This window comes from Eubalaena glacialis, chromosome 4 (genome assembly GCF_028564815.1).
Source record: "Eubalaena glacialis isolate mEubGla1 chromosome 4, mEubGla1.1.hap2.+ XY, whole genome shotgun sequence".
NCBI classification, from domain to species: Eukaryota; Metazoa; Chordata; class Mammalia; order Artiodactyla; family Balaenidae; genus Eubalaena; species Eubalaena glacialis.
Window position 1 is genome coordinate 186,789,680 of NC_083719.1, and position 19,809 is coordinate 186,809,488.

A 19,809-nucleotide genomic window follows, 5' to 3' on the forward strand; every position below is an offset into this window, starting at 1 on the left:
GGCTTCCCATGCCATTATGATTATCATCAACAACCCCGATGCAGGAGAATCATCAGGCTTTCCGAAGCACTGGCTCAGAACTGGGGCTGGCGGGGCCTCTGACCACAGGCCACAGCCCAGTTCCCCGTTTCCGGGCCGCTGAGTGGTGGGTGGACCACGGCCTGCAGAGCTCTCCAGGGAGAGGCCGACCTGCAGCAGCCATGAGGCCCGGGGAGGGGAGCTGGGACTGCCTGCTGCTGACTGTGACCGCCATCCTGATGCTGCCCATGAGGCCCCCAGGTGAGGACCCCCGAGTAGCCCAGCCAAGCCCATCAGAGCCCCATACAGGGGCCCCACCCCGGAAGCTCCAGGTAGTGCCCCGTGGTCAGTTACTCAGCCCCCTGCATGGCTGTTCCTCTCGGGCCTCAGCTGGGAGGTGGGCAGGAGGCCCAGCTGGGGTCTCGGCCAGGCCCGGGCCCAGGTTTTAGTGCACCCGACCCCTCTCCCGGCAAACTCCACGGCCTTCTCTGGGCATCTCTGTGTCTCTCTGTCTATCTCTGCCTCTTTCCCCGCCCAGCCTGACCCCTACCCCATCTTGCCCCTTCCCTGACCCGCTGCCCACGCTGCCTGCAGGCTCCTGGGCGTCCCGCATCATCGGGGGCCACAAGGTGACCCCCCACTCCCGGCCCTACATGGCGTCTGTGAGTTTCCAGGGCCAGCACCACTGCGGGGGCTTCCTGCTGCGGACCCGCTGGGTTGTGTCGGCCGCCCACTGCTTCAGCGACAGGTGAGCCAGGATGAGGGGGTGCCCTGGTGTGGGCGGGGCGAGGGCTCGTGCAGACAGGCCTCTCAGCTGGGGGAGTTTACCAGGGAAGGGGGGGGCGGCAGGAGAAGTAGGGAAGGAGCAGCAGCCGTGGCCATAAGCCAATGTTATAACCGTTATGTTTGTCCTGAGTATATTGTTATAACGATTACTAACATTCATATTGAAATTATTGGAGGCAATACTATAATCGAGGTGGGAATTAGAATAAATATAATGAGTATTATACTCATTCTAAGTATATTTTTATAAAAAGTATTAAAATTAATATTGCAGGGGCTTCCCTGGTGGTGCAGTGGTTAAGAATCCGCCCGCCAATGCAGGGGACACGGGTTCAAGCCCTGGTCCGGGAAGATCCCACATGCCGCGGAGCAACTAAGCCCGTGCGCCACAACTGAGCCTGCGCTCTAGAGCCCGCGAGCCACAATTACTGAGCCCGCGTGCCTAGAGCCCGTGCTCCGCAACAAGAGAAGCCACCGCAATGAGAAGCCCGCGGGCACTGCAACGAAGTGTAGCCCCTGCTTGCCGAAACTAGAGAAAGCCCGAACGCAGCAACGAAGACCCAATGCAGCCAAAAATAAATAAATAAAAAAAATAAATTTTTTTAAAAAAGTACTGCAGCGGGAATTCCCTGGCGGTCCAGTCGTTAGGACTTCATGCTCTCTCTGTAGGGGGAGCGAGTTCAATCCCTGGTCAGGGAACTAGGATCCTGCAGGTCACGCGGTGTGGCCAAAAAAAAATTAAATTAAATTAATATTGCTGCGATTGGAGTTAATACCATAATTGAGGTGGAACGGTAATAAATGTGACACTTATTATCACGGGCTGGTGTGAGGATGACATGGATTTGCTTGGCAGGTGGGGAGAGACCCAGCCCCGTGCCGGGCGGCCCTCACCCTAGCCTTGCTCACAACCGCCCTCCCCAACCCGCAGAGACCCCCGAACGGGCCTGGTGGTGCTAGGGGCCCACGACCTGCACACCGCAGAGGCCACGCAGCAGGTGTTCAGCATCTCGGCTGTCTTCATGCACCCCGACTACCATCCGACCACCCACACCAGTGACATCTGTCTGCTGCAGGTGAGACGCTGCGTGGGGGACGAGGACCAGACGCGGGTCCCCGGCCCCCCACGATGGCCTGATTTGTTTAAAATCAGCTGTTGGGATCCTGTGAGCACCAGTGCTCAGAGCAGGGAAGGAGAGGCTCGTTCGAAAGACCCTTTGGGCAGCTGAGGAGGTGAGACTGGAGGCCTGGAGGCTGGGGAAGACCAGAGTCCTGGTCTGAGGCAGTTGAGGCCTGATGGGTGGTGGTGCGTGGTGGTGAAAACGGCAGGGCCTTCTGACAGCCTAATGACGGCTGCCACTGACTTCTCTCCATGAGGCCAAGAAGAAACTCAGAAAGGTAAACAGGCAGGAGCAGTGGTGGGTGGCTGCGGTGGGGGGGTCTAACCTCAGTGCTCCCCTTGCAGCTGAACAGCTCTGCCATCCTGGGTCCTGCAGTGGGGCTGCTGGGGCTGCCACGGAGGCCACCCAGGGCCGGGGCACGGTGCAAGGTGGCCGGCTGGGGCTCCGTGTCCGACTTCGAGGAGCTGCCGCCTGTGTTGATGGAGGCCGAGGTCCGCGTGCTGGGCCTGGACGTCTGCAACAGCTCCTGGAGGGGGCAGCTGAGCCCTGCCATGCTCTGCACCTGCAGTGGGGACCGCCAGCGACGTGGCTTCTGCTCGGTGAGACACTCAGTCTCTGTCCTGCCTGCTTACCACGTGGGGAAACTGAGGCCCATAGAGAGGGTCAGAGCTGGGCAGAGCCTTGGGAACTAAGTCCCAGCTCACCTTTGACCAGATGGGCCTCGCCTAAGGCCCTGGAAGGGCACGGAGTCGCCCAGGGTCACAGGGCTGCCATGTATGGCTGTGCAGGTTGCACACTGCACAAAGAGCTACAGATTTGTGTCTTTAAAAGCAGTGTCAGGAAAAAAAAAAAAAAAAAGCAGGGTCCAGATCTCAAGGAAGAAGCTCCTGCTCCTAAGCCCTTGTATGGATTAATGGCAAATTTGGCCCCGGTGCCAAGGAAGAAACTCAGCCCAGGTGTGTGTGGGGGGGGGGGGGGCGGTGTCTTTTGTTCCAGCCACGAGAGTGCAGTGGTTCAGATTCTGGAGCCCAACTGCCTGGGTCCACGTCCAGACTGAGCCACTTCCCAGATGTGTGGTCTTGGAAAAGTCACCTCACTTCTCGGGACCTCACTTTCTCCATCTGTAAAACTGTCACACAAATAGGACCTACTTCTTAGGGTCAGAGCTGATTCCAGGTGACAATTAGGGTGATAGGTCTGGGGAGGTGAGGGGAGAGGAGGAAGCAGGAGTTTTAGGGTGAGTATTCCGGGAGGTCTCTCTGAGGAAAGTACTTTTGAGAGTTGGAGGGGCCTTGAGAAGATCTGAGGGGAGGCATGCCAGGCAAAGAGACCAGTCACAGGGCTGCTGTGTACAGCTGCGCAAGTCGTGCACTGCACAAGGTTAGACTTGTGTATTTATACAAGCAGTGTCCAGCAGGGGGCAGTAACGGGTCTCAAGAATATGCAAAAGCCTAGAGGTTGGAGCTTGGTTTGCTGCAGGAAGAGCAAGGCAGGCTGGCATGGCTGGAACCAAGTGAGTCGGGCGAGAGGAGGGCAGACAGGTGGGTGGGGGCTGGATCCTCCAGGCCTTAAAGGCTGAGGTGAGGAGCTTAGTCTTTGCTGTAAAAGCTCTAGGGAGCCATGGAAGGATTTTGAGGCAGGGAGGGTCCTTCTCAGATTCACCCGTATGAGCTCCTTTAAGGAAAGTGAGGCCCAGAGAGGGACCCCTGGCCTCACCTTTGCCTCCACCTCCAGGCAGACTCTGGGGGGCCCCTGGTTTGCAGAAATCGGGCCCATGGCCTCGTCTCCTTCTCTGGCGTCTGGTGTGGCGACCCCAAGACCCCCGACGTGTACACACTGGTGTCCGCCTTCGTGACCTGGATCTGGGACGTGGTTCGGCGGGGCCCGCACGGCCCCCAGCCCAGCCCCCCACCCAGGACCACTGGGGGCCCTGCAGGAGTTGCCTGAACCACAGCAGCGCCGGTGCACAAGATGAGGTTAGCTCCGGCCTGGAAAATTCCGTGGCTGGGGCAGAGGGTCCATGGGCCCCCAAACCCCAGGAAGCCTGGTGTGTGTGGGGTGGCAGGTGGGGTAGGGGGGCATCAGTTCCGAACAAAAAGGGCAAAATAACACAATAAAGTGTTAACTGGCTCACCAGACACCATGGTCTGCCTCCAGGGCCCACCCACGTCTTTGAGCTTCTCCTTGGCCTCAGCGTGGCGGGGGGTCCAGTTCCACCACTCCCTTCTGGAGGGACCTTGAGCCATATGACCTGGGCCCCTCTCCACCCTCCCACACCCTCACCGTGCTGACCCCTCTGGAGTTTCCCACCCCGCCTCACAGCCCGAGCTTGGGACGGCCTCCCCGCCTTGGCCCCTACCTGAACCGCCACTCCTCTGCCCTCCAGCCAACCCCACCCCCAGATGGGGAAACCTAGGCCGGGAGAGGGTAGGGTCTCTGGTCCTCAGGGTGGGGTCTCAGGTTGGCCTGGCTCACCCTCTGAAAAGTGAAGCCTGTCCTCACCCTCTGAAAAGCGCTTTGAGCGAATGGTGCCCGGCTGGCGGCAAGGCTGGGCGAGTCCCAGCTGGTACTTTTACTAATCGTGTTAGTGTCACTATGGTACCTCCAACCCTTCCAGGCCAGGCCTCCGTTTCTGGACCCTAAACCAGGTGGCCTCTTGGGGCTGCCCTAAGCCATCTTGACCCCCCTCTTCCCCTCCCCTGCCCCATAAAGGCCAAGACTCTCCCACCCACCCTCACCCCACCTGCCCCAGTTCTACCTCGGCTGCCGCCCACTGCCTGAAGGTGGACACTGAGGCCCCGAGTCAGGCAGCGGCCGCCCCAAGGACATACACCTGTGTCTCTGCTCCGGATGCTTCCAGAACACCCTATGCACCAGCATCACAGCACCCCAGGACCCAGGCTGGTAACCCCCTACCAAAGTGGAGGCACAGAGGCTCAGAGAGGTGGCGGGCAAACCAAGGCCTGGACATCCAAAGTGGCTTTTTCAGTGTTTATTTCTTTGGCAGGCGAGGCAGGACCCCAGGGCGGGGGAGGTTGCCTTGTCGGGGGCTCGGGCGAACCCACTGCTCAAGGACACTTTTCCAGGTGTCACAGGTAAGGCACTTCCTGGAGGCTGGGAAGGACACGGACGAGCACCACTGCCCTGTGCTCCTCGCTCCAAACTCGGGGAGCTGGGCTCCTGCCCCGCTGGGCCTCCACCCTGGTCTGAACCTCCAGTCTACACACAGGCACAGGAAGGTGACAAAGAGCAACAGCCCAGGAAGATGGAGGGAACCCAGCTGGCAGGCAGGGAGGGTTCAGCTGGGAACTGGGCCTAGAGGCGTGGCCAAGGCAGGATGCGGGGGACAGAGGGTCCCGGGTCTGGACCTCACCTGTGCACGGGGCAGCAGGCACTGGGGTGCCCCTCAGACACACGGCTCCAGGATGCCAGGTGTGCAGTGGGTCTTGGTGTCTATACTCCATCCTGGGCCAGTGGGTGAGCAGGGATCCCACCAGGTCCCACCCTAAGTGGACTGGGCACCACTGGACATAGTGCCCTGTTCTGGGCAGATACGGCCTCTCCATGCCCAAGTCCTGTGTCCAGAGGCCCAGATGGCACCCTGCCCCTGGGGACAAGCTGGGCTTTTCTCAGGGGCCTTCACAGAACACACTGGAAGCTGGAGGGAGAGGGAAGGTAAGCCCCTTGGTTACCCTGGGGCTGGTGGGGGACACTGGTTGCTTCCTTGGCCTGTCTGGGGTCTGGGCATGTTCTGAGGCTCATCTATACACACCCAGGCCGTGGACCCCCTCTCACCCCATGGTCCCTGTTCTATCAATAGAGGCCAGGGTGCCTCTTCATTAATTGCTGGCAGGAAATCCCCAGCCCTCTCGGTGGCAGCGACAATTAATAGAGTTATCCCCGAGGAAGCAGAAGCATGGGGTCCTCCTGGGCAGTAAGGTACCTAGGCCTGGGGTGGCACCCCACCCACCAGCCCTGCTCCCAGGCCTCCTTCCCCCAGTCCTTCCAAGATATCGTCGGGGGGCAACAGGGCTCCCAAAATGGTCCCGGTTCAGGCTCTGAGGAGTGTCCGTGGGACATAAATTAGACTCTGCTGCGGCAATAAATAAAACGGGGAAGCCTTGAACGCCAGGCCCAGGCCGGTCCCTCAGGCTCACACAAAGTTCTCCTCCTCCTCCTCCTCCTCCTCGTCCTCCTCCGACTCAGCATCTAACGGCTCGGGGGTGCCTGCAGAGCGGGAGGGACCAAAAGAGAAATGCGGGCGCGGAGAGGGGCTGGGGGCTAGACCCCGCCGCTGCTCCCCGCCCCTCGCCGCACCTGCACAACTGCCCGGGTGGCGCACGCCGATGGAGCGGCCCAGGAAGCAGGTAGCCTGGCGGAGGTGGCACGAGGACATGTAGGTGACGTTGTTGTTGCCACAGAGCTCCTGGCCGGGGCTAGAGGGCGCGGGGCAGGGCGCCGCGCGGCACACCACGCAGTGCGCGCTGCCGGTCTGGTCCACCACGCATGACTGCGGCCGCAGGCACACAACGTGCGCGCACGATTCTGCAGGTCGGGCGTCGGGGAGGGTCAGGGGCGCTCCTCCTAACCTGGGCCACGGGCCCCGCCCCCGCCGCGAGCCCGCCCTCAGGGTCCCACCCTCAGACGCGGCCCCCTTGTTGCACCAGAAGCCACACGTGCCCTTCCAAGAACCGCGCCCACACTCCAGATCCACCCTCAATCCCTCCCCCCTTTGATTGCACCAGTAAGCTTCTCTGACTCACACACTCGTATCTCTCACCCCATATGAGCCCCAGAACCCCCCTTTCCAAACCTGTACCCAACTCTTTCTCATTCATGACCCCACAAAAGACCTAATCCAGTGACACTCTCGCGGGACAATAGACTCCCTTCACTAGGCCCCGCCCACGAGCTCCCATCTAAGCCCCGCCTAGCACAAGCCACGCCCAAATCCGTAAGACATAATAGGACACCCTGGATTGCAGACCCCGCCCCCACGCGCTGCGGCAGCGGCCTCTTACAGGATGCTCAGGCCCGGTGGCCCCGCCCCTCCCTCAGGCCCCGCCCCTACGTACTGCGGCAGCGGCCCCGGTACATGACGCGCAGGTCTGGGTGGCCGCGGCAGCGCGCGGCGCGCAATTCGCACTCGTCGCGGTAGGTGGCGCCGTCCGAGCCGCAGACCTGAAGGCGCGCTGGAAGCCCCGAGCAGTCGGGCGCGCACTCGCAGCGCGGACGGCCCCCCAGCATGCGGCAGGCCTTGCCTGGGCCGCACTCCACGCCCTCGCACGAATCTGTGGACAGAGGACACACACGTGTGGGCTGGGGCGCGTGGCCGAGGCCGGAGGTCCTCAGAGCCCCCCGCGCCCTCGCCCCCTGTTCCGAGGGATAGAGGCCGGGCCGGAGTGAGGGGCGGTCCGGAGTCGGGGCCTACGGGGGAGGGGACTGATTTGGGGGTCTGGGGGCGGGACCGTTAGGGGCGAGATTCAGCCACGGCCCGGGTGGACCCGGACTCGACGCTGCTCCTGGGGCGGGCTTCTGTCGGGGGGCGGGGCTCAGTGTGGGCGGGAGGGGGGTCTCTGCCCGGAATCTGGGGGTCCGGGAGGAACGGGCTTCCGCCCCCGGTCCAGCTCTCGCTCCGCAGCTGGGCCACCCGCTCGGGCTGACGTCTGTTCCCTGATTTACGCGCGTTTCTGGGAAGGCCGGCGGGGGACCGGCTGCGTCAGCCCGCGGGAGGGGGGGGGGCGGGGGGCTCCACCCCGTCCAGGCGCGGGTATGGGGAGGACGGGCAGCGTCTGTTCCCCGTGCCTGCCAGGACCTCCCCGGAGGAGGTGTCAGGGAGGGCGGGGCGTCGGCCTGGTCTGAGGCTCATTTCCTGAGGAGGGGGCCTCCCACAGCCCGAGCCCTCCGAACTAGTGGTTACCGCCCCCCGCAGCCCCATTTCTCAGGTAGGGAAACAAGTCCCTCTCTGAGATCCCCGCCCCCACTCAGGCCCGGCTAACGGCTGCTTCTGGCCTCCCAGGCCCAGTGCAGCCTCCCATCTGCCCCCACAAGGTGGTGCCGTTTTGTCGTCATTTTACAAAAGGGGCAAACGGTTACAGCTGTGAGTTGGAGACAGCCAGGGCACTTCGGCGTTAGAACTCCAGGCCGGACCCGATGGACCCCCCAGCTCTGTGGCTTGTGGGTCTGGAGGGCCGTCTCTGAGCTCGAGTTGACGTTTCAGCCTCAGTTTCCCTGTGTGTAAAGTGGGGCTGATGGGGAAACCCACCTTACAGGGTGAGCAGAAAATGATGGATGCTCCTAAGAGACTAGCTGGCGCCCCCCATGTCCCCCTGCCAGGGCATGTGGGCTGCACCTGGGCGCCTCCCATGCTGCCCGCCCACACGCACATCTGGAAACGCTCCCCGGGGTGGCTTCACGCAAGCAAGAACAGAAGTGGCAGGGCTGAGTTCCTGTCCCCAAGGCCAGACAAGGTGGGGGGGGAGGGGGTCCTGGACCATGTCATGCCCAGGCCAGGCACTTTTTGAAGTCTGTCCTCCTCCCAGAAGCCAAAGGGGCTTCTGGAGGGAGCCAGGGCACATGGCAGTTGAGTCTAGGACCACCCAGCCAGGCTGATCTGGGATTAATCACATCCCAGCGGCCAGTCAGGCTCCTCAGTTTGGCCTGCAGGTCTGCAGCCCTCAGCTCCAGCCTCCTCCCTGTGCCCCTGTCCTGACCCCACCCACCAGGGTCTGATCCCAGGCCACGGTCTCTGCTGATGCTCTCCCCTATGCTTTCTCCAGCTGGCGAACTCCTAATCATCCGCCAGCACCCTGGCTCTAGAGCCCACCTCCTTCAAGTCATGCTCCCCTGTGCCCTCTGGGTCCTTGCAGCTTCAGCCTTGCACAGGGGGCTGGGAAGGTCCCCAACCCCTTCTCCAGGGCAGAGACGATGTCTTGACTTAGTCATTCACTCATTCTGCCTTCAAAGAGCCCCTAGTCTGATGGGGGAGGCAGCATTTTGCAGAGCATGGTGCAGAGGCACATGCTTGTTAAACATGAAGCTGTTTAACCACAGCTAAGCCCAACCCCAGACCCTGGAATCTGCGGGGTCAAGGGCAGATAAGTGTTTGGGAACACTGAGTGTGGGGTCACAAACCCTACTGGCCAGTCAGGGAGAATCCACCTTCCTAGGAGGTAGGTGTGAGCACATCCACCAGGTGCAGTGCAGGTGGGAAAGGCCACCCTCGCAGAGGGCTCCTCGTGAGCAAGGGCCTAGAGGCTGGAATCCAAACTGGGGACTCCTTGGAGCTTCCTGAATCCTCACCTGCAGGAGGCTAAGCTGGGAGCCTGAAGGCCCACAACCCCTCTCTGAGCCTGGGATCCCCGTGCCGGCAGCCTCAAGCTTCTGCCTGCCCCCAAGACGGGGGGCTCACTCTCGGCTGTCCCGCCTCTGACCACAGTGATCCTGGTCTGCGGCCGACACCCAGGGTCTCACCTTTGCAGGGGAGGCAGTGGACGAGGCCCAGGAAGCCCAGGAGGCTGATCTTGTTCCCCGGGTGCGTGAAGTTGGACCAGGCGGTGTCGATGTTACCAGACGCACAGCACTCAGCCTGGCTCACGTCCGTCCTCAGCACCAGGCTGCAGGTGGCCTCTCGGCCCTGCTGGAGCCAGCAGACACCACCTGCGGACAAGCGGGCCAGTTCCCACGTGGCCAGAGGTGCCCTCCAGTGCCCCTCCCCACACCCAGGCCTTGGCCTTCCAGCCAGCTGCCGGCCATGGCGATGCATACAGTCGGTGCTCAGTAATTATGGAGAGGATAATCTGCCCCTGACCTGGGAAGGAGGGGCAGAGAACCGCACAGGTGTCCCCACCCTGGCTGCAGATTCTTTGGAGACCCTTCCTCTCTGGGCTCCAGCCCCAACACTGCTGCAGCACCCACCCCAACCCCTCCTGGGAACCTCTCCCCCCAGGGTCCAGGCCCCCAGCCCGGGCCTGGCATCCTGCCCGAGCAGGCAAACACCCGGAGCTGGACGTGTCAGGGTCAGCGGGCCCTGGAGCCGCCTCTCCCGCCTCTGCCCTCTGTCTAGACAGCGCCCGAGGGCACGCGGAGCCCCCTCGCCCAGCAGCCCCCCCTCGCCTGGCCCGCCTCTTACTCACTCCAACTCGGGAACATTCCCCTCGCATGAGCTCACTGTCTCCCCGGGGACGCGGCCTTCGGGGAGGGGGCTTGGCTCTCCCCTCACTGCGGGGCTGGGGTGGGGCTGCAGGGTGGGGTGGGGGGCAGATGGCCCTCGGTTTCTGCACCGTTAAGTGGGGGCGGGGGTGGCCACGGCCCCCATTCCATGGAGCTCCCAGGCTCTGTGCTGAGCGCCTCCCAGGGACCAGCTCTGGGAGCCCAGCACATTGGCACCCCGTATAAAAGGGGAAACTGAGGCCAGGAGTGGGGGTGTGACTTCCCCGGCACCTCCGCAAGTGGCAGGTGTGAGATTCCAATGACCTGTCTGCCTGAACCAGACCCAGGGAAAATCTGAGACCCCAGCTGGAGGTCCTGAGTCCAGCCACCCAGCCCTGCCTTTCTGGGGCATCGGGACCCGGATGGTCCAGGTTCAAATCCCCGCTTTGCCAATTACAAGCTGTGTGACCCTGTGCCTCAGTTTCCCCACCTGGAAACCGGGCAGAAGAGTGCCCACACTACTGGGCTGTTGCGTGGATTCCAGGACGGAAGAGGCAGACACTAGGCGCCCAATAACTGTCAGCAGCTCTTGTGACTAGATTCTTGATAAATAAATTGTGAAGGAGTCACATCTTCTCTCCTGACCTCCTGGTGACCCTCCTTTGGGCCTTTTGGGGCTGGGGGAGGGGAGTCTCAAGCCCTCCCGGATTCAACCTGCAGCGGCCACGGGTCACCACGGGTCACCACGGGTCACCGCTCTCTGCCCCCAGCTGCCCCCGCCGCCGCGCCCCCCGGCCTCGCCCCCAGGCCCGCATTCCGGGCAGGCCCACGTGGGTGGCCCGCCCCACCCGCCCCTTCCGGCCGCCCCACTCACCGGGCGCGGGGTCCCCCGAGCCCACGGAGCCAACGAAGCCCACGGCCCACGCCAGGGCCCCCCAGGGCAGCGGCCACAGTAGCCCCGGCGCCCCGGGACGCATGGCGGACGCAGACACGGCGGCGGCCCCCGCGTCGGACGCGCGGGCGGCGGGCGGGCGGGCGGGCGGTCGGCGGCGGCACCACTTCCAGCGCGCGGCCGGCGCGCCCTATAAAGGTCCCGCGGGCTGCGGGCGGGGCGGGGCGGGGCGGGCCGGCCGGGGCGGGGCGCGGGGACGGCGGGGCGCGGGGCAGTGTCGCGCGCGATGTGGGCGGCAGCTGGTGGGGGGCGGGGGCACGACCCGGGAGCCTGGCTGGTGGCTGTGAATTCGAGGTGTCGCCGTGCGTTTGGGGGACTGGCCGGTGACCCAAGGGGAGCGCGTCTGCGGATCCGTGCGCTTCGTGGTCTGCATGTGGTCGCTGGGGTGGCCCCAGTGTGCTCTGGACTCCTGGCCTGTCCTCCCCGTCCCTACACGCCCACACACCCGGGGACCTCAGCCCCAGCCAGTTCCCTAATCACACCCCCCGGCCACCCGCCTGGCCACTTGGCCGCTGGAGCCGGTGGGCACGGCTGGGTGTGAGCGCGTGGGGGGATGGGGAGGCTGGCGGGGTGGGAAACAGAGGCAAAGAGGTGTGGCAGAGAGAGACCCCAGAGACACGATGGTCCCAACAACATCGCTGACAGCAATAATCATACCACAAGATTTCCACAGTGCCCACTGTGCCTGGCCTTTGCCCCTCACACCTGAGATTGCACCAAACACCCCAGGCCTTTGCAAACCGTGCCCCCAGGCCACATCAACAACTTGCTGGCTTCTCTCCTCCAAGGGTCAGTGCTCCCTGTCCTGGGACACCCTGGAATCCTGGGTTTCCCACAATTTATGATGGCCACATCAGCGTGGGCCTGGGAAGCACTGAGTCCGCTGGGGCCTCAGTGCAGCAGGATGCTTTTCCCATTTTGGAGCTGATCCCTTCGATCTTGGGGGCCTCCCAAATTGTTAGGGCACCCCAACAGGCTCATGGGTCCTGTGCAGCACCTCTGTGTTTGTGCTTCTGGGAAATAATTAGTGACAATCTGCTGGCAGCAGGGAACTTTGGGGGGTGCTGGAGCCTCAGGTTGACCAAGGCAGACCCAGTCCCGTCCTCGCTGAGCTCATGGTTTGTCGGAGTCATAAACAAGAAAATACATAGAAAAACAAACTAATATATAACTTTAAAGAGTGGAAAATGCTTTTAGGAAAAAACAAAAATGATTGAGAGCAATTGGTTATCTCCCAGGGCCACCTATGCCTCATTGCCCCCCATCCCTGCATCTGCCCCCACCCCGGGTGTAGAAACAGGATCCCTGAAGGCACAGCCCTTCCTCTGCGTGCACGAGATCTGCTGCTGGCTGACACCATGCCCAGACCACTTACTCCACCTTAGCTGCCCAGCCTGACCCGTGTCCCCAGCCAGTGCCAAGGGCCACATTACTTCCTAGCAGCACTGAGGGAGGGCACCCAGCTGTCCCGACCTGGCCTTGGCCTCTGACAGTCCAAGGAGATTCTCCCCTGGTTGGGAAATGGGGCAGGAATGAGACCCTGTGTTCTCAGCAAGGGTGTGCGGGGGCTGGACAGGGTGACCTTGGCCGAGACCTGACCCTGCCATGGCTCGGCCACCCCATCCTGGGCTGTGCAAATAAAAGGGCCATTGTCGGCCTGGCGTGGGTTCGAAACCGAGGCCAGTGGCCAGTGGCCTTCTGCTCCCCAGCCTGGCGTGTCTCCCCAACCCAGAGGCTCTGCATTGGGTGACCTCAAACAAGTCATGGCCCTCTTTGGGGAGCCCTCTTCTGAGTATCTCCCATTTGTGCCCTCCTCACCACCCCGACCCAGCCTGCAGCCTGCTTCCTACCCCAGACACCTGCCATAAGGCTCCTCTCTAGGCCATATCCATCATGACTCCCCAAGGTCCCTGTTCACCACCCCAGGGAAACCGACAGTGACAGTCCAACATAAACAGAGCTGTGATGGAGGATGCTGTACCTGACCCAGCCTGGGGAGATCAAGGCAGACTTCTCAGAAGAGAAGGACATTTACATTGTTAGATTGAACAGTGGGGGAGGGAAGGGGGGATGGGAAAAGAAGTCATGGGATGTGTGTGCTACAAGTAAGAGAAAGCCTGAATACAGCCTCCTGAGACATGTGGGTCTCTGGACCCTGTGAATATGTCACCTCCCATGGCAAAAGGACTTTGCAGATAGGATTAAGTTGAGGCCCTTGGGATGGGAGATGATCCTGGGTTATCCATTTGGGCCCAGTGTCATCACAGGATCCTTGAAAGTGGAGACCTTCCCCACTGTGGTTAGAGAGATGCAACATGAGAAGGACTTGATCTGCCGTTTTTGGCTTTAACGAGGGAGGAGGGGGCCTCCGGCCAAGGAATGTGGGCAGCCTCTAGAAGCTGGAAAAGGCAAGGAACAGATTCTCCCCTGGAGTCTCCAGAAAGGAATGCAGCTCTGTCAGTACCTTGATTTTAGCTCAGAGAAACCCATGTTGGACTTCTGACCTCCAGAACTAGAAGAGAAAAATTTGTGTTGTTTTAAGGCCCCAAGTTTGTGTCGATTTGTGACAGCAGCTAATACAAAGGGGTTCAGTGTCGCAGTGATATAGTCCCTGCCTGGCTGAAGACAAACGAGGGCGTGAGCACTGGTGGAAAACGGTCGCAGGACAGAGACCCTAGGAGCAGGAAGGTTTCGGAGGAGGTGACTGAGGCCTGGAGGGAGAAGGAGGCATCTGGTGGAAGCCCAGTCCAGTCTGTGCCACCCTGGCCAAGCCACATGTGACATCTCCATGCCTCCATTCTCTCATCTGTAAAATGGGCACAGATCCCGGTACTGCAGATTTCAGCCAGGACACCAGGGACAGTGCCTGGTGCATGGTAGGGGCATGACATGGTGCAGAGATTCTTATTAATTAAGAATGGGTAAGTATTTTGCCATTCCCCACAATGCTGTGAGGCAGGCATCCATTTTACAGAGGGGGAAACTGAGGCTGGAGGAAGGAAAGTGGCTTTCGGCGGGGGGGCATTACAAAGCCCCGCAAGGTCGGGAATGGAGTTAGTACCAGGTAAGCAAGGTTCCAGGACCCATGTGCTGAGCCCCGAGCAATCAGGGTGAGCCCCCAGGTTGTGGCTGGCATCCCTGCTCCGGTTCCAGCACCAGATTTTCCTTTGGGGGATCATCTCCTGCACTCCCAGCTCAAATGTCCCCAAGAGTGGGCACCAACCAAGGCCCAACCACTTAGAATCATCGGACATTCAGCAGACCAGGAAGAGTCAGCTCTGAGACTTTTGCTGGGAAAGGGACACCCACTTCTTGCCTGAGCTAGAGGGGTGTGAGCCTGGAGCTGCAGGTGGCTCCTGCCAATGGCCAGGGAGAGGCCGGCGCAGTGGGACACTGAGCCAAGAGAGGCAGCAGCAATGCCCTGTGTTGTTTTTGGAGGTCCTGGATCCAGCTGTGCCTGAACTCCGCCTCCCCAATAAGATAAAGCTGGTTTAAGAGGCGTTTCTGTCACTTGCTGCGGACAAAACCAGCTTACAATAAGCCCGTTTACATTTTATTCAAGCGGAGCCTTTAGAATCCAGAGCAGCGGGTTCTGCAGGGGCTGTAGGAATCACACACACCCTGATGTGCCACTGCGTCCAGGATGCAGGTAATGGCCTGGTCCGGAACGCTCAGGGTCACCCGATCCCATATTACTCAAGCCAGAAGAATGCTTGTGATAGACTCCCATGAACTTAGCATCTGCAGCCCTTGGACTAGACGTGAAACGCTCCAGACTGTGGGAAGCAAGGCCTTGCTTGCTCCCTAATGGGGCATATGATGATAACCAAGGCAGCACTGAAGACTCGGCCATGGCAGATAGCATGGGAGATCTCTGAACAGAGCTGGGCATTATAACGCCCCCATCGTACGTACGGTCCCTGCTCCAAACGCCACCCATGGCTCCCCATAGCCCCTGGATGTAGTCCAGGCTTGCCGGCCTGGGTTTGAAGCACTTGCTTCTGAGCCTGCTCAATTCATGCCCCTTCCCGCAGCTACTTTACCACGTTACTCCCGAATGTCCCCACCCCATCCCCTTCCCTACAGGAGACAACGGGATTTTACGCAGGAATCTGGCGGCCACGTTTGCTGCAGAAGATAGGGCCCGCCCTCAGCCCAGAGGTGAATTCTGATTGGTTGAACAGAGTTGACGAGCTGTCAGGCACAACCATGTGATCCAGCCCTGGCCAATGGCCTGTTGGGGGTGGGGCTTCAAGGAAACTCACAAATGCCCAGGCGGACTGTGTCTGGAGGTGACCCAGTATAGCTTGACGTATGAGTTTCCTGTTTGCTGCTTTAACAAAGTGCCGTAAATTTAGCTGCTGAAAATAGCACACATTTATTACTTCTGGAGATCAGGAGTCCGACAGGAGTCTTACTGGGCTGAAATCAGACGTATTTGGGGGCCTTTATTCTGCGCATCACGGCGCTCAGTACTGTTGAGTGCGTGGCTCGTTTCGCGGACATTTGTTGCTGCATCCCGGCTGTGTTCTTCCTCCTGGCACACAGTCGATCCTCCACCAGCATCTGTGATTGAGGGATTGCATGGTGGTCTCTCTCCCTGCCAGGCTGAGAGGTGGAGGGACCCCACCCACTTTTACGGGGGTGGGGGTGGGGGTGGGGCAGCCTTGGTAAAGCCCTGAAAGCTGATTACCCAATTTGGTAAACGTGCTACTGGTTCAGGTAAGAGAGAGGCCTGCTTTTGGAAGTACGCCTGGTCGTGTTTGGGATAAAGGGGCGTGGGGGCAGTAACATTGCCTGAAATTCCACACAGACACAGAGAGAGAGCGAAAAATGTTAACCACCGGGGCGTCTGGGTCAAGGACGCGCGGGGCCCTTTGTATTATTCTTGAAACTTTTCTGCAAGTTAGAAATTGTTTAAAATAACAGCTTTGAGCAGCACTCAAGGGACATTCATCAGGAGAGAGAGAATGGAGGCATCCATCTCCCCCACTGGCTTCCCCGTCCCTGTTCTGACAGCTTATTCCTGAAAGATTCTTTGAGCAGGTAGAAATGAAGGAAGTTTGATCTAACATGATGGTGACTACCCTCCTGGGGAATAGCTTGGGGAATATCGGATGTTCTGGGGCTGCAGGATCCTGGGTCCTGGTCTGGGTATGGGTGACTCAGGGGTCCACGTCAGGCCATTTGAACAGAACTCTGAGGAGTTACTGTGTGTGTTTATATCTCCAAACCAACAAATCAAAAACAAAGTTAAAAAACAAACCCATTCCACAAACTAAAACATATGAATTAAAAAGTGAAAAACAGAGGAAAAAGCACAACTCAAAAAGTATCAACAGAAATCAAAAACAAACAAACAAACAAAAAAGCAAATGGGGCTTCCCTGGTGGCGCAGTGGTTAAGAATCCGCCTGCCAATGCAGGGAACACGGGTTCGAGCCCTGGTCTGGGAAGATCCCACATGCCGCGGACCAACTAAGCCCGTGCACCACAACTACTGAGCCTGCACTCTAGAGCCTGCAAGCTACAACTACTGAGCCCACGTGCCACAACTACTGAAGCCCGCGCACCTAGAGCCTGTGCTCTGGAACAAGAGAAGCCACCGCAATGAGAAGCCTGCGCACCGCAACAAAGAGTACCCCCGCTCGCCACAACTAGAGAAAGCCCACACGCAGCAACGAAGACCCAATGCAGCCAAAAATAAATTAATTAATTTTAAAAAAGCAAATGAGAAAATAGAAATAAAAAACACAAACCAACAAATATAAATAAAAAGAAAAAAAAAGACATAAGAAAACATTTAAATAAAAGAATAAAAAGCAAACCCAAAAATGCATGAGCAGATAGCAGTGTACTCATACCTGTTGAAATAATGCCCGGTGGGGCGGTGGCCTGCCTGCAAGGTGGGTAACAGCACTGCTTTCTCCAGCTCCAAAGCCTCCAAAGTTCCCTCCCAAAGGCTTGATTTGAACCCAAGTCAGTGACTTGGGGGGGGTGTGTGACATGGTCCTGTCCTGAGGGGTTACTTCATAATCCACTTTCAAAGACTTTTCAAGAAAATGCTGAGAACCCATCAGGAGGCACCTGTGTCTCGCTGCACCCCGCAGAGAGCCCTGGGGTGGCCAGGGCACCCCTCACAAGTCTGTCCCATCAGTGACAGCAGCAAGGTGGCCACCAGTCACAAACGGATGCCTGAGGCCCGAGAACCTCAGGAACACTGGATCACATGCAGACAGTGGCCCGATTTCTTGAATTCAGATGCCCCAGTCCCAGGGTGACCAGCGGGGCAAGTAGCCCAGACCCAGAGGTCAAATGGTGGAGTCTGCTATATGACCATGTTTGAGCCTCAGTCTCCTCATCTGTAAAATGGGAGTCTTCATTTTTCCCACATCATGGTGCTTGTGTGAGGATTAAACTTCAGGCCTGGCACATCCTGAGCTCTTAGTTTTATAATATACAAAACCCCATATTCTTGTTCCCACTGTATCCCCAGCACCCTGCGCGGGCCTGGCGCTGAGGTGCTATTGAGCACCTACTATATGCAGGGTATTGGCTTCACATATTGGGAGACACCACTGATAACTCCTGGATCCAGGGGTGGCCGTGGTGGGGAGAGAGGGAAGAAGGCCCTGGGCAGCCGGGTGCAGCAGGAGATGTGGGCTCCCCCAGGACAGGGTCGCGGCAGCCTCCTGAGAAGCAGGGAAAGAGAAGGGAAGGTAGGAATGGCACTCCCAGCAGAGGGCATGACCAGGCAAATGCCCTGAGGTGGGATACAGATTGGCCCACCCATGGGGGCCAATGAGACTGGGCTGGGGAGGGGTGGGAGAGGGGCAGATAAACTCAGGGCAGGCAGCAGGGCCCAGTGAGGAGGTGTTTTGGGTACCCACAGGTGCCCCAAGCTTAATCCAATCTCACAACCCTGAGAGGCAGTTTCTGCCACCTGCCCAGAGAGGTTAAGCGAGTTGCCCAGGGCCACAGAGCCAGTGTGACTTGGTGGGATTTGAACGCATGCCCGCTGACTCCAAGGCTTCTTGGGCAATACCTCATAAACTTCTGCAGGATGGGGAATTCCCTGGCAGTCTAGTGGTTAGGACTATGTGCTCTCACTGCCGAGGGCCCAGGGGTCAATCCCTGGTTGGGGAGTTAAGACCCCACAAGCTGCGCGGCAAAACAGACACAAACAAACAAAAAAACCCACACCAAAAAAACAAAAACAAACTTCTGCAGGATGAATGAATGAATATATGTCTTTGGTGTGAAACAAGCCCAGGGCTAGGCATTAACGGCCTGAGGCAAAAGGTCCATCCTGGGGGGCGGGGCGGGGGTGGGTGGGTGTTGCCTGGTTTCCCAGCAACAGGGTTGGGGCGCTCTCTGGTGGTCAGAGCAGGAATGGCTTGGAATCACTGAGCCTTGAGGGGTACAAAATGGTGGCTGGCAGACAAGTCCCTGTTCCTAGTCTCTTGACATTCAAGATCCTTTATACACAGGCTCCAATTTGTAATTCCTTGACACTCGTGCTCCAATGCTCCCTTCAGCAGGAAGCGCAACTCCAACCAACTCCTATTCGTTCTTCAAAGCCCTGGCTCCAATGTCCTCTCCCCTGGGAAGTCCTGTCTGTCTCCCCAGGCTGAACCAAGGCTACCCTAGGGACTCATCCTCCGGCTCAACCTCACGGGGCTGGGGGGTAGCTGCAACCAGCTCTGTCTCCTCCAGACATGGAGTACTTCAGAAAACCACTTTTATTGCCTGTTGAGTCTGTGATTGCCCCTGCTGTGTCCTTGCACCCAGCAAAGGGTCTGGCATACTACAGGAGCTCAATGCAAGTTTGTCGAGTGGATAAAGAAATAAGTGCATGATTGGCCTGGAACTAACCTCAGAAATGACCCTGGCCTGCTGATTAATTTTTGGGGGGGTTTAGGTTTTCTGCCCTCTTCTCACCCGAAGGCATCATGGAAACAAGGCCACACCTGGCAGGCCTCAGACTCTCTTATCCCATGTGCCACACTGAGGCATGGGAGGGCAGCCCTCCTTGATCCAGGAATGGGTCTCCTGTCTGTATGCATTCAACGAATGTTTATGGATTGCCTGTGTGCCAAGCACTGTTCTGAGTCCAGCCGGGAACAAGATACAAAAATCTCTTCTGTTGTGGAGCTGACCCTACAGTTTATCAGGCGGAAATAAGTGCTATTGCGGAGGGCGCCTCAACAGATGGACATTTGAGCAAAGACTTGAAACGCGTGGGTTAGGAAGCCACGCAGGTGTCTTGGGAACGGTGCACCGGGTAGGGGCACAGCCAGTGCAAAGGCCCGGAGGTGAGAGCGCTCAGGAGCGTCCCAGGAACAGTGAGGACAGAAAGGTGAGAGAAAGGTGGGACTTGGCAATAAGAGCAATAACGAGGGAAGCGGGGACCTTTGTAGATTTGTATAAGAGGAGGGGCTCGGCCCCGCCCAAGACCCGCCTTCGGCCTTCCCCGCAGCCTTCGGGCTTCCCCACAGCCTTCGGCCCCGCCCCCAACCCCACCCCGGGCCCTGATCCAGGTTTGCCAAGGGTACTCGGCCTCGCCCCCTCAGGACCCGCCCCCCTCTGCCATCCCCACAGCCTGGCCCCGCCCCGGCCCTGCGCCCGCCTCTAGTTTGCCCCTCGGCAGCCACCGTCGCCCGAGCCACCGCCCGCCGCGTGCGCCGCCTGCCCCGCTTCCGCCGCCCTTCCCTGTCTCACGCCGTGCGTGCCCTGCGTGCCTTGCGTGAGCGTGCGCGGGAGCGTCGGCCGGCGAAGGAGC

The 19,809-nt window shown here is 59.5% G+C and overlaps 2 protein-coding genes across 3 annotated transcripts; one reads left to right on the plus strand and one right to left on the minus strand.

Moving 5' to 3' along the window:
* Nucleotides 1–200: 200 nt before the first annotated feature.
* On the plus strand, nucleotides 201–3,896 carry PRSS57 (serine protease 57). The gene is made up of 5 exons (XM_061188916.1): nucleotides 201–279; nucleotides 613–766; nucleotides 1,736–1,880; nucleotides 2,270–2,524; nucleotides 3,660–3,896. Exons 1-5 carry the CDS (start codon nucleotides 201–203, stop codon nucleotides 3,870–3,872), a joined length of 846 nt encoding a protein of 281 aa, XP_061044899.1. The 3' UTR covers nucleotides 3,873–3,896.
* Nucleotides 3,897–4,902: 1,006 nt separating this feature from the next.
* Nucleotides 4,903–11,115, minus strand: FSTL3 (follistatin like 3). 2 transcript variants are annotated; one of them, XM_061188917.1, is made up of 6 exons: nucleotides 10,951–11,115; nucleotides 9,399–9,584; nucleotides 8,022–8,156; nucleotides 7,001–7,216; nucleotides 6,243–6,470; nucleotides 4,903–6,152 (listed from the first exon to the last, which is right to left on the minus strand). In XM_061188917.1, the coding sequence occupies exons 1-6, from the start codon at nucleotides 11,051–11,053 to the stop codon at nucleotides 6,079–6,081; spliced, it is 942 nt and encodes a 313-aa protein (XP_061044900.1). In that variant the 5' UTR covers nucleotides 11,054–11,115; the 3' UTR covers nucleotides 4,903–6,078. The 2 variants fall into 2 exon arrangements, with proteins under 2 accessions (XP_061044900.1, XP_061044901.1); XM_061188918.1 differs by lacking the exon at nucleotides 8,022–8,156.
* Nucleotides 11,116–19,809: the final 8,694 nt, after the last annotated feature.